At 40.3% G+C, this 12995-nt stretch overlaps 1 protein-coding gene across 2 annotated transcripts in view; it reads right to left on the bottom strand.

The window, feature by feature from the left end:
* Vcl (vinculin) overlaps window positions 1-12995 on the bottom strand; it is a 104294-nt gene that overhangs the window by 32935 nt on the left and 58364 nt on the right. For both annotated transcript variants that reach the window (XM_006518922.2, NM_009502.5), the window contains exons 7-8: window positions 5640-5730; window positions 4750-4897 (exon numbers count right to left, since the gene is read on the bottom strand). In XM_006518922.2, coding sequence (XP_006518985.1) covers window positions 4750-4897; window positions 5640-5730 — 239 coding nt within the window. The remainder of the gene's footprint in view (window positions 1-4749; window positions 4898-5639; window positions 5731-12995) is intronic.

The following is a 12995-nucleotide window of genomic DNA, read 5'->3' as shown; positions in this document are numbered from 1 at the left end:
GGACTATTTAACCACTGAGAAGCCAGGCCAGCAAATTTTAATGATGAATTTTTTTTTTTTTGAACAGAGCTTATTTTTTTTAAGGTTTATTTATTTTTACTTATATGAGTACACTGTAACTGTCTTCAGACACAGCAGAAGAGGACATCAGATCCCATTACAGATGGCTGTGAGCCACCATGTGGTTGCTGGGAATTGTACTCAGCACTTCTGGAAGAGCAGTCAGTGCTCTTAATCACTGGGCCATCTCTCCAGCCCCAATAATAATTATTCTTGATTATATAACAAACATAAGCTTCCGTAGGAAGTTTTGATGGAGATCTTACTGTTACAGAGGGCTTTGCTACTATAGTACTGTGTGCTTTAGAAATGAGTAGCCCATTAGCTTGTCTTATTTATGGGGAATCATATACTTAAATTATTTGAGAACATAGCATATACAGTATAAGAAAGTATACCACATTGAAATCAATTAAATCTATGTTTCTAACTCCTGACTTTTGGCCCCGTTGGAATGTTTGTTCTCATGTTTAACATTTTGGGGCTTCAGAGTTTATTTGGTTTAGGGGATCTTGTTGTTTTGTTTTGGAGACAAAGCCTCCTATGTGGCACTGGCTGGCCTGGAACTCATTATTAGGGCTAGGCTGGTTTCAAACTCTCAAATATCCACCTGTCTTTGCCTCCCAAGTATAGAAATTAAAGGACTGTGTCACCACAGCTCACAGCTTCTCTTTCTCACTTATAAAATTAAAGTGACATAAAGTGAAGGCTGATAGCAAGGCAGCGTTTGCCCTGTATTAGTTATTTATTAAACAGAGTGGCTAAAAGGGTCAGGACAATATACTCGGAAACACACTCTTAGCTCAGTATTAGACTGCTTGCCTAGACTGCATAAGAGTTGGATCACCAACACTGGGAAGGGAAAGGGACTGTGACGGTAATATACAGGGCTGAAGTATGGCTCTCAGTTGTAGACAGCTTGCCTCAATTTGTGAGGTCCAGAGTTCAATCCCCAGCCCAAAGCGGGTTGAGGGTGGGGAACAGAAAGGAAAGGGAAATATGGGAAAGAAAGAAAGAGAAAATATACTTGAAAATACATTGAGAATACAAGTTTATAAATTACTAATCTAACTAAACTATCACCACTGCTATGATGAACCTAGGGAATCCTGACATGTATCTTCCATTACCATGCAACCTACAAACAACACAGCAGGTTAGTACTGAGGGATGAAAAGAGCTCACTGCTCCCCATGAAGTCTTAAAGACTCATGCATTTCCCTCGCTCAGAAACGTAGTCTGCTTCTGTGAAAAATGATAGGACTTAGTAGAGACCTGATTCCTTAAAATAACGTTCCAGGCCAGAAAGTAAGACTTGCCATCTTTTTACAAACTCGGATTATTTTTAGCCACCTAGACTAATAAATTCAATCACAGGTGTGACAATTTCATCATTTTATAGAATGGCATGATTGAATCTGAGCTTCTAAGTTTAGGATAAACTCCAAAACATCCTTGTTTCCCTTAAGAGTAAAACGAGTCTATTATTAACTATTTAAAATTTTATGCTCTTGCCTCTCTTGCTTTCTCTCTAGCCCTCTTGCTCCCTCTCTCCCCTCCCCTTCTCCCCTCTCTCCACATGACCATGGCCTCCCTCTGCTTCTTTACTCCTCTCTCTCTCTCTCTCTGCTTTTCTACAATAAAGCTCTAAAACCATGAAAACAACATTTTTATCTTGAGATAGCATTTATCCTTATTTGATCTGTATGGGTGTTTTGCCCACATGTATGTCTGTGCACCATGTGCTTGCAGTGCCTGCAGAGGACATCAAAGCTTCTAGAACTAGAGCTACCGATAGTTGGAAGCTACCATATGGATGCTAGGAACCGAACCCAGGTCCTCTGGAAGAGCAGCCAGTGCTCTTACCTCACTGAGCCCCACGTGTATTTTTTTTTTTTCTGTGTGTATGTGTTCATGTGCATGTTTGCATCCATGTGTAGATGCCAGTGTGTGAGTGTTGTTTCTCAGCTGTCATCCACCTTGTTTAATCAGACAGGGTCTCTTGGGAGTCTAGAACTTGCTGATTAGACTAAGGCTAGCTGGACAATGAACCCCAGGAATACGGCTGTCTCTACCTCACTGGACTGGAATTATAGACCCCAGAGTGTCATGAGGTCTGACTTTTTAACAGATTCTAGAGACCTTCGCACTTATTGGCAAGTACTTTACTGGCTGAACAATGTACCCAACCCTTCTGCCCTCTTTTAAAAATCCACCTATACCAACACCATATGGAATGAGCTCTGTAAACATACTGCCAGGTGTCTCACACTTGAGGCCTTCCTACAACCTAAGAAAATGGAAGGAAGACTGAGGAAACACTGTCCATGGTTTCTTTCAATGGTTCTGATATATGAATCTAACTGTGAAAGGTAAAAATATATATGAGCCAAACTCAAACTAAAAAGTTTATTAAGGTCAGCGAGGCAGTGGTGGTGCACAACTTTGATCCTGCCACTCAGGAGGCAGAAGCGAGTGGACCTCTGGGAGTTTGAGGCTAGTCTGATCTACAAAGCCAGTTCCAGGACATCCAAGGCTACACAAAGAAACCCTATCTCAAAAGACCAAACCAAACCAAATAAAACCAAACCAAACAAAACAAAACAAATTTGTATTGAGACTTATAGAGTTAAAAATGTATTCATGAAACCCAGAAGCTTGAAGTATTACTGTGCTTCAGCCATCAAAATGATAAAATAGCTGCTGGGCACATTTTAAAAACAAACAAACAATGGGAAGATAGCTTTCTAATCTTTTATCATGAAAGGATAATGCAGGCTCCAGTGTGAGGCAGGACCAGTTACTCATCCCTGTTCTAGCCTTTTCTCTTAACAGATTAACGGTCTTTCCCAGACAACTACTTCATTCTTTTGCTTATATTCACAGCTGTGTTTTTCAGAATTCCAAGTGAAAATTGCCTGCCACACTGTGAAAGGGATGCAGAACCAAAGAGCCAACAATGAAAAATTAGAAGAGCCAAGAATCTTGTCAAACTGCATTGGCATTTTTCCAAATGGGAACAAAACTTATTTTGTCCCTTCTGCAAAGTTCTTGCCATGCTCCCGACAAGGAGGGCTGTTCTCACTGGGAAACGGGCTCAGTGAGACCCATGAGACTGCACAGAGCTGTGCCCTCTCCCAAGGAGACACACACTCCAAAAGCCATGGGGCGCCTATGGGTACAACACATCTAAAACTCCACAAAAGACTCCCTAATACTATATAGATATCTGCATTGCTTTAGGTAAAGATGAATGGTTTCATAAGAATAAAAATTTCATGTGGTCCAAAAGAAGTACTTTTATAAGCTATAGTTAGCTTGGATACACTTTGGATCACATAGCATGCTGAGGTTTGTTTCTGTGCCCTAAAGAAACGGTATGCTATGGACAACAGTGATCAAGGAATTTCAGGACATTCTCAAAGCAAAAGCAATCTCATCTCCTTTAGGAACTTCAGCTCAATTCAATCCTCTCAATGTCTATAAATATATTCATTAACCCCATAGGAGTATTTTTTAATCTACATTCTACTGCATTATTTCAATAGCAAACTAAGTGTACTTATTTAGGGGTAGGTGCTCTGAAAACAAAGATTTGAGGAGGATAAAGGGAAGGTTAAACAAATTATAAGGGGCTCTGTGAGATGGCTCTGAGTACAGGTGTACACACAAGAATAGTGTTAAAATATTAACAATTTTTAAAATAAATGTACACAGTAATAAACACAAAATGAAAAAAAAAAACCTAGTATCTCATGTTGTAGTGGGTGTGGCCTAACGCTACTTGTATTATAATGTTAATTTTGGTCCCCAAAATTGGTTACAGGAGTGCCTTACAGAAAACACTGAGGGGCCCTGTCCCCAATTGGTTTTGATTGGTAAATAAAGATGCCGGCAGCCAATGACTCCGCAGGACAGAGGCAGGATGTGAGAATTTCCTGGGCTTGGCATGGAGAGAGAGGAGGAAGGAAGAGATCCACCATGCCAGGAGAAGGTGAGGAAAGACGCCATGCCTGAGGAGTGGGGGACAGGGAGGCATGGGCAGCCGTGAAGAGGCTGGGAGAGTGCGGCCCTCTGGCTCCAGGGCAGCCAAGGCAGAATGTAGAATCTTGTAAGTAATGACTCGGGCTTATCAACAGGAGGCAGATTAACGACATGGAGGTTAGAAGGTAGCCCAACTCTCACACTATTTAAGGCATATCAAAATGCAAAGGCTGAGTGTATGTCTTTCATTTAGGAATGTATAAACATTGGGGTGGATGGCAGGATTTATATTTAAAAAAGTATTGTTACACATGTAGCTCAGGCTGGCCTTCAGTACAGCAGATAGCTGAGGATGACACTGAAATCGGGTCCTCCTGCCTCCACCTCCAGAGTTCTAGGGATTCGAGGCACCTGCTCCTTGCTGGCTAATGGGTTCTAGGAACTAAGCCCAGAGTTACACACATACTAAGCAAGCAATCTCTCAACTGGGGTATATCTCCAGCCCTACTGGAATTTTCTATCTACCCATCCATAAAAAAACCTAATAATTATATAATGAGCTCTAACTTTATTAGACTTTGAATATTTTAAAGCTCTGTTATTAGCAAAGGACAGTTCAATACAATCGGCGTGGACCTGTGCTCTGAATCACCTCCTCAGGAGTGAGCTGTTCAGCACGGGTTAAGAAAAGGAGAGGACCCTTACCTGGCTCGGAGGTCAGCCACTTGGTCAGTCATCTGCCCTAGCATTTTGCAGGTTCCTAGGATCTCCCTGCGTTCCTTGCCTGCACAAAGTTCACCAACTTTTCCAGCTTCATCTAAGATCTGCCTGATGGCCTGCTCTCCAGCATCCCCTAAAATAGTGAGATAGTCAATATCTACACCATGAACACATCAATTATCCAGAGAGATCCCATCACAAGTCATTCCGTTCATGAAGGAATACAAGACCTGACAGCCACACACTGCCCCATAGACATAAGGCGAGGCTTAACCACAGGCCCTGTGAAGGAAGATATGTTGTACCATATCTGCTTGGAGATATGCAGTGGCCATAAGTATGTGGCTGATGAAAAGTAGTCTCATAATTCAACAGGACTTAGGACCTCCAACTTCCATTAGGCTTTTCACATTTGCTCAAACAATCTGAAGTGGAATAAATATTAAATTAGAAAAGCCAAAAGCCTTGTTGGGTCTTATCTTTATATATTCAACTTTTATATATCTTACATTAAGATCACTGTACAATCTACTTAACTAAGTACTTTGCTGACATAAATGGCACCAGCTTCCAAACAGAACTAGCAAAAAAGGGTGTTTATTCAAAATAATAACCTTTCTGCTTCAGGGGATGGGCGAAGCAGTAACTTTTCAAAGACACCGGCTTAACTTGGTTTATTTATTCATGGTGAGAAATGAGAGATTTTATGCCTTCATCCTTTAAGGCCAGGGATGTTTCAATTTCTCAGAACTATGGCAGGATGCCACAGTTACCTCAGGATGGTGAGATTATGGAAGGATTCCTCCCATTCCTTCATTTGATTTGATTTTAACTGTTTATTGTTCAGAAAACAGAGTTTTTTACTGCAGAGTTACCTGGGGAGGCATTGGGGTCACGGAGCCAACCTTTGGCCTGGTTCAATTTGGAGTCTATGGACGCCAGCGCTCTCTTCATGGCTTCAGTGTCCTTTGGAAGAGAAATGCCACAGTTCTTGTGTGTTTTGTAACATGGTCTCTTAATTTTTACAGAGCAGTAGTTACAGCACTAACACACAACAGCTCAGGTAGTCCTACAACAGCCTTAAATAATCTCACCACACCACAAGTCTTGTGTCTGTCAAAATGCAACATCTTGCATGCAAATCTTCAGTTAATTCTATTCTGCCTCCTGGTGTCTTCAATGCTAAAATTGCAAAAAGCTTAAAAAACTGCTCAAGCCAAAAAAATGCCTAATGTCTCCAGCAGGAAGGAGCCCTGCTGCTCATACTTCATTATCAGCTTTCCTAATGGTCGCCATCCGGTAGGAAACTTGTGGAGCCTCAACATCAAGTGGAAGCCTTGCCAGAGCCCTCCCTGCTCTAGGCAAGCCTTATTAGTATGTGGTGCCACAAAGCACAGTCCTTTTATCTCTTATTTTAAAATGCACACGCACAAACACCAGATGGTATTTCACTATATTAAATAAATCAAAAAACTTAAAGAGTTACTCATTGGAAAAAATAAATAGTATTAATGTAACCATTTTGTTTTAGTTCTCAAAATAAACCACAAAAAGTTTTACAAGAAGGAAGCGCACTGCTGGCCTTCCCTGCTGTTCTTCACTCCTCGTCCTTAGATTTCCCCCCCCCCACCCTAACAAATGGATCTCAATGTATTGCTTATAACCAGGACTCAGGATGATAAGCATAAAACTAACACAGAATCTGCTAGGATGTCACTAGAAAACAACCAAATAAGAGAAAAAAAAATTTTTTTGAGACAGGGTCTCTTTATGTAGCTCTGGCTAGACAAAATTTGCTATGTCAACCAGGCTGGTCTGTTAACATAAAATTGTCTGATTAAAAAAGGTATGTGCCATGACTCCCAGCTTAATTTATAATACATAAAAAATAACAGTGAAACAAATATCCATGTGCCAATCTTTAGAACTGGGAGATTATACAGTCTCTCTCTCCCTCTCTTCCTCTTTCTCTTCTTCCTCCTCCTCTTCCTCCTCCTCCTTCTTCTTCTCCCCTCCCCTCCCCTCTCCTCCCCTCCTCTTCTCTCTCTCTCTCTCTCTCTCTCTCTCTCTCTCTCTCTCTCTGTCTCTCTCTCTGTCTCTGTCTCTGTCTCTACACCTCTGCCCCCATTCTCCCACCTCCAAGGGTATAACTGTGTAGCCCTAGTTCCCTGGAACTCATCACACAGACCAGGCTGGCTTTCCAGTGATCTGCTTCTGCCTCAACTTCTAGGATTAAAGGTATGTGCTACATCTGGCCCTAGTCTGGCCATCTCTACTTAACATCTTAAAAAACATTCTGTCTCCTTTTTTTGCACTAGAGAACTGACTCCCAGAGAGTCAATCCATCAAAGCATAATGTTAACTTCTAAAATTCTTCGCATGCCCTTATTCCTAAACTTTCTTATTTCCAGTCCTACCAGGGTTGTACCATCAAGCTTCCACAAGGGGGCACTGAGCACATCCCTACTTCCAAGTCAGAGTCATCACTATAACACAAAAAGAACAGGCTGAAAACTCAGCAGCAGCTGAACCCTGATGCTTCTGAAATGTCTACTCAAATGATGGACGCTGCTTTAGGACCCCCCTTTTCTTTCATCTAAAAAGATAGAGAGTGTGCTCTCATCCTAACTTTATTCTCAGCCACAGCAACAAAAAAAGTGCACTCCCGCTGGGTGGTAGGGTAGGGTGAAAAGTTACTAAGTTACATGAATTATGACAGCTACCAATGTTAGGCAACATCAGGAAAATCTAGTCCAAAGTCCACTCATAAGTACACTTAATAATATTGCTTAAATCTGTTTCTTTCTTCTACTTTGTTGCTTTGTTGTACAATAATTTATACAACAAGATTTGCTCCCAGAGCTGAATTTCAAATGAGAAAGGCCTAAATGGATAGACTCTCAGGTAACTCCTAACCTCAAAAAACTGGATAGCTTTCAGTATTTACCTACCATAACTTATAAGATTTTACAATTTGCCTACATATATATTTGTTTATAATAACATAAGCTTTTTCTTGAAAAAATATGTGCCTACCTTGGAAAAAAGAAATTGTGTCAATGTAAAATTTAAAATTCTGTTAATAAACACCTCTGTGATACTTTTAATTTTGGTGAGAAAACTAATAGACACCTACATTTCAAAATCTAAATTCCAAAGAATAGAACATATTTTCAGAAAGTCAGACAGATTTTAGCACTAATCTAGCAGTAATGGCTACTAGTTAGGAAGGTAACTTCAGTCCAGTTTCCTACAGGGTAGATGCTATCTTAGCCAGTTTCCCTTCAGTTACTTCAGTGAATCTCAAGGTGCAATGTAACTTTATCTTACAACTTAAGAAACAACGACTTGGGACCATCTGACCTTAAGCTTGCTGAATCCAACCTCTTATTTTATATCACATGAAACTCAATTTCTTTTTCTTTTCTTCCAAAGAAAGTTGGCAAATATGGCACAAACTTTCGGCACCAGTCAGCACATCTTCACCTCGTCAGTATGGGTTCCGCCTAATGCTTCTCAGAAGAGAAGCTCCAGAGCTCAGACTTACAATCTGCGCTAGCAGAAATGGCTGCTTTGATTCTCCAACGTGTCCCAAAACGGTTTGAAACACAATGCAAAAACAAGCTTTGCGCTAATCAGCATCCTCAAAAATCATTTCTTTTTTCTCTAGTAAACTCAACAGCCCCTTCACCATGAAGAGAAACTGTGATTCTCAGGAAGAGGGTAATTTTCTTCTGAGCAGCTCTGACAACACCAGGAAATTAAAATTAGCAGATGCTTGTTTCCCCAACTCTGAACCAAGGGCAAATATGAAATGAAGCTGCAATTTTTTTAAATGTTATTTGGATGTTTTCCTTGCACGTATGTTTGTGCACTGTGTGCATGTCTGGTGCTTATGGAGGCCAGAAGAGGGCATCAGATCCCCTGGCACTGGAGTTACAGGCGGTGCTGAACTGCCACGTGGGTGCTAGGAACTGAACAGGGGTCTTCAGAAAGAGTAGACAATGTTCTGACCCACTGAGCCACTCCAGTCCTGAAGCTGCATTTTTAAACCTGGGAATTGCAGTTAGTTTCAAGGTTGGTTTTGTTGTTGTTGTTGTTGTTGTTGTTGTTGTTGTTAGTTTCTAGGTTGGTTTTTGTTGTTGTTGTTGCTGCTGCTGCTGCTGTTATATTCTTCTATATTATATTTGTGTATGTGAGTGGGTGACAATGTATCACAGCACACCTGTGAAGGTCAAAGGACAGTTTACTGGAGTCAATGCTCTGTGACAATGTGAGTTCCAGGGATCAAACTTAGATCATCAGACCAGCAGACACGTGCATTCACCCTCTGAGTCATCTTTCTATCACTCTGATTTTTAAAGCCTGTGATTTAGACAGTTATAAAAATTTATAAGTTACTTAATAGACCTTAAGTTCTTTTTTTGACCAGAGCTGCTAGTGATCACAGTTTAGTCATTGTTGTTAAAAACAAATGTGTTCATAGACACATGTATAGATACTTTTTGTCTCCAAAAAAATCTCACGTATATTTTTAAAGGGCATCATGTCTTGAGCAATGAAAATGTACTAGCAGCAGATATAATATAAATAGATTCCATAAGCACTAAGCCTAGAAGTCAGTTTGGAGAAATGTGTGTGTGTGTGTGTGTGTGTGTGTGTGTGTGTGTGTGTGTGTGTGTTGCTCAGGATCAAAACTTCAGTGTCCTAGCAGTCACTACTGTATACTAGGGGTGGAGGAAGGACATCCAAAACAAAAACAAGGAACATTTTGGGAAAGAACTAACAGACTCTTAAGCTTTAATACACATTCAGGCTTCAAGAACACCTGTGAATGGTACTGAGATTCTCCCGGGAGGCCATCAAGAATAACCACAGTTAGAAAAGTGGAGTTCAGAACTCTGGAGGCTGAAGCAGGAGGATTTCTGTAAGTTCTAAGCCCACCTGTTCTATATAGAAAGTTCCAGTACAGTCAGGACTACATAGAGAGACCCTGTCTCAAATAATAATAAATAAATTTAGGAAGAAAAGCAGAGTCCTACAATGCTAGTACTTTTAAGTTACGAATTCTAAATATGGAAACTCCTGCCCAGCCCTCTTTCCTTTCTTCTACTAATACTTGTCACCCCATCCCTCCTCACTTCTGACTCCATTTCTACAAGCACCAATGCTCTGAACACAGATGTTTCAGGGAAGAACAAATTGACCGATGACAAAGTTGCCTTCTCTACCCTTGGTTTCTCCTCCCTGATAAAAGCTTCACAATTCTAAATACCTACACCATTTATGAGCAGAACTGACAGGTGGACCAGCTAAAGATAACCTAGATCAGATGGGAAACACCAATTCCTTTAGCATTTGCGGATTCCCTCCTTGAGAGGTAAACAAAACATCACAAATGCCTGAGTTAACTACTTAGCCAAACTCCTATAGATAAATGTCTTATTTATTGAGGGCTAAAACAAAACCTGAGAATACTCAAAAACATGTTCTAAGCTTACATACAACCTGATCTTTTTTAAAGTAATCAAAATTAAATTCAACCCTTAAATCCTAATGGTCTGCAGTGAGGATGTCACAGGACAGCAAAATCTAACAGTATTTCCTTCTTGTTGAAAAGAGCAATAATCTCATGTGGAAGGCATCCTAGTCAGTCACTGCCCATCACCAGCCTAGACCCCAGCAGGAGACTCACCACAAGAACCAATCATGAGTCACAGTATCTGATGGCTCAGCATGAAAAGCTACCTCTGTAAGGCTCAAAAAAACCGTGAGCGATAAAATGCTTTTATTTGTCTCTCATCTCCCAACATGTATCAAAATATACGTAATATAAATAATTTTTTAAAAGACTAAGTACAGAGTTCTAAATTTGCAGAGTAAAGTAAGAGTTGTATTGATTCATAACATTGTCCCAGGAAAAAATGCTGGCTTCACTTTAATGATCACTCTAAATGACTCTTGATTTAAGGGATAGTTTTTCCTTTCAACAGAAATGAAGTACGTAAAATTAATATTAAATGTGTGAACCTGAGAGTTGAATGTAGGTTTAACAGGTACACTATGCAGCTATGCATTGCCTCGTCGAAATCTGAACTTATTCAGAAGACGTATTTTTATCAAGAATTTGTTCCACTTACTTTCTTCCCCCACTTTTCTAGAGGAACCTTCACTTTCCAGAAGAGTACTGCACCAATGGGGAAGCATGAAACAAGTACGGGAAGACAAAGTTAATTACTTATGGGTAGGGACGGAGGTACTGAAAACTGCATTGAACAGGATGGGAATCTGGTGGCAACAGACAGACCCCAGATCTGACTACTTTACTGTTTACACTTCAGAAAAGAAAGATTTGGAATTCTACGAAAAATAAAATACAGTGTTTTTAATTTTAAAAAAAAAGCACTTCCCTAGTTAACACAGTCCATTTTCAGGGTAAAATTTCTTTTTCTAAATATTCTTATAACCACTAAAGAGTTTACACATAGGGTTAAATGGAGGTGAACTGGGAAGGCAGCAGGGCTGGGAGTGGCTCGTCATGTGTATCTTTTTATACTATTTTGATTTTTGAGTCAAGTAAATGTACAAAACAAAACAACACAACAAAAGCAGGCAGATTAATAAGTTCCTCTCGTTCACTCAAATGCTATCTATGTATTTGAGCTTCTTTTGGCCGAGCAGACTTAATTTATTCTCACTCTTGAAGAAGTTAATTTTGCTTTATCCTGATTAACCAGCTTCATCCAGGGCAAATGAATATGGGACAGATTCAAGGCAGCTGGTAAGGAGCAGGTCTATTTCCCTCGTCTATCCTGCCCAAGTCTATGATCCTATTACTGAAACCAACTAAACTTATCTGGGTTTTGCTTGTTTGTTCTTTAAGAAGCATTTCTTGATGGTGGTTGCAGAAAATAAACTCAGTAACGTATGTTTACTTTAAACTGAGAGATCACTTTTCCCCCCAAAACAGAGAAACGTTACAATTAAATGCCTGTTCTTCCTTACTAGTTTCTCATCCACTGGAAGCAAAGGAAAGAGATTTGGTTAGGGGAACATGAAATCACTGAATTATGGCTGACTCACAGCTTAGGCAACAGAACATGCAGAAAGTCACCAACTCAAGGTAAGGGGAAAAAAAAAACCACTATTCTTTACTTCCTGTCCTCTTTTGCTTTGGTAGTAGAAGCAGGACAGCTCTCTAGCCTACCCATTTTTGTTGTCAGCAAAACCTTCAAAAAGCAAAATGTGAAGGCCCACAGAGATGGCTGATAGGAGAGGCACAGAGATGCATCACTTCAAGTCTTCTTTCCCAAGAGCTGGGTCCCACATAACTGGCCCAGCTACGTAGGAAAATGTGCCTTTCCAATGAGGCCACTGGGATGAATGGGTAAAAAATGTTCTTAGAGGCCCTGCTCAAAGAAACAAAAGCACCTACCAAATATAGAAAGCCTGATATCCATAGCAGTCTTTTCTATCTTGTCCCATCCACCCCAAAACACCAACTCAATAAGACACAAAGTCAATCTGCCCAGCACAGCCCAGATTTCCACATTAAGTCAGATTCTGGCACATATCCGAGCACAGTGTTACACACCGGCACACGAAATAAGGCATGGCACACGGCACGAGAAAGCCTCACAGACATGCTTTTTCTCTTTTTAAGCAAAAAGGGAACTAAAGGGCAAGAGAAAGCTTACCTTCTAAGCTCGAGAAAAAGAATAAAACAAACAAGAGAACAACAACAAAAAGAAGATGCACAAAGAAGTCATTGGGAAGTAAAGTTATCACGCAAAAGCAAAATCAAATATCAAGAACTTAAGATGATTTTATCATAAAAACTTAAAATATAGTTTTACAGCCCGTTAGAGAACATACTATTAATGAGGGAACACCTCTGTGAATGAATCTATACTATACTTAAAAGTAAACTGATTATATCCTGTTAAATTAGCTTTCTGAACAGCAGGAGGACTGGCGATGTTAGGCCCCAGATTTGACCTTACCTTCTCTGAGGTCCTGAAGGAAGGGAAAAGCAGCCCTAATGAGCACCCAACAAAGTCAAATTATAAAGTCATTGTTAACAACCAGCTGGGTGACCTTGGTGACAGCATTTTGGTCATACGTGGGAAAGCTAGACCCTGGAGTCGAGGCATTTACCACGACTGCCTACATCCTGCACTTCTCTAAGGCAAGTATAAAGCAAAATGCCTTGGCTTCACCAGACCTGGAAG

Source organism: Mus musculus, chromosome 14 (genome assembly GCF_000001635.26).
Source record: "Mus musculus strain C57BL/6J chromosome 14, GRCm38.p6 C57BL/6J".
NCBI classification, from domain to species: Eukaryota; Metazoa; Chordata; class Mammalia; order Rodentia; family Muridae; genus Mus; species Mus musculus.
Note: the sequence above shows the minus strand (reverse complement) of the source record. Positions and strands in the feature narration are given on the sequence as shown.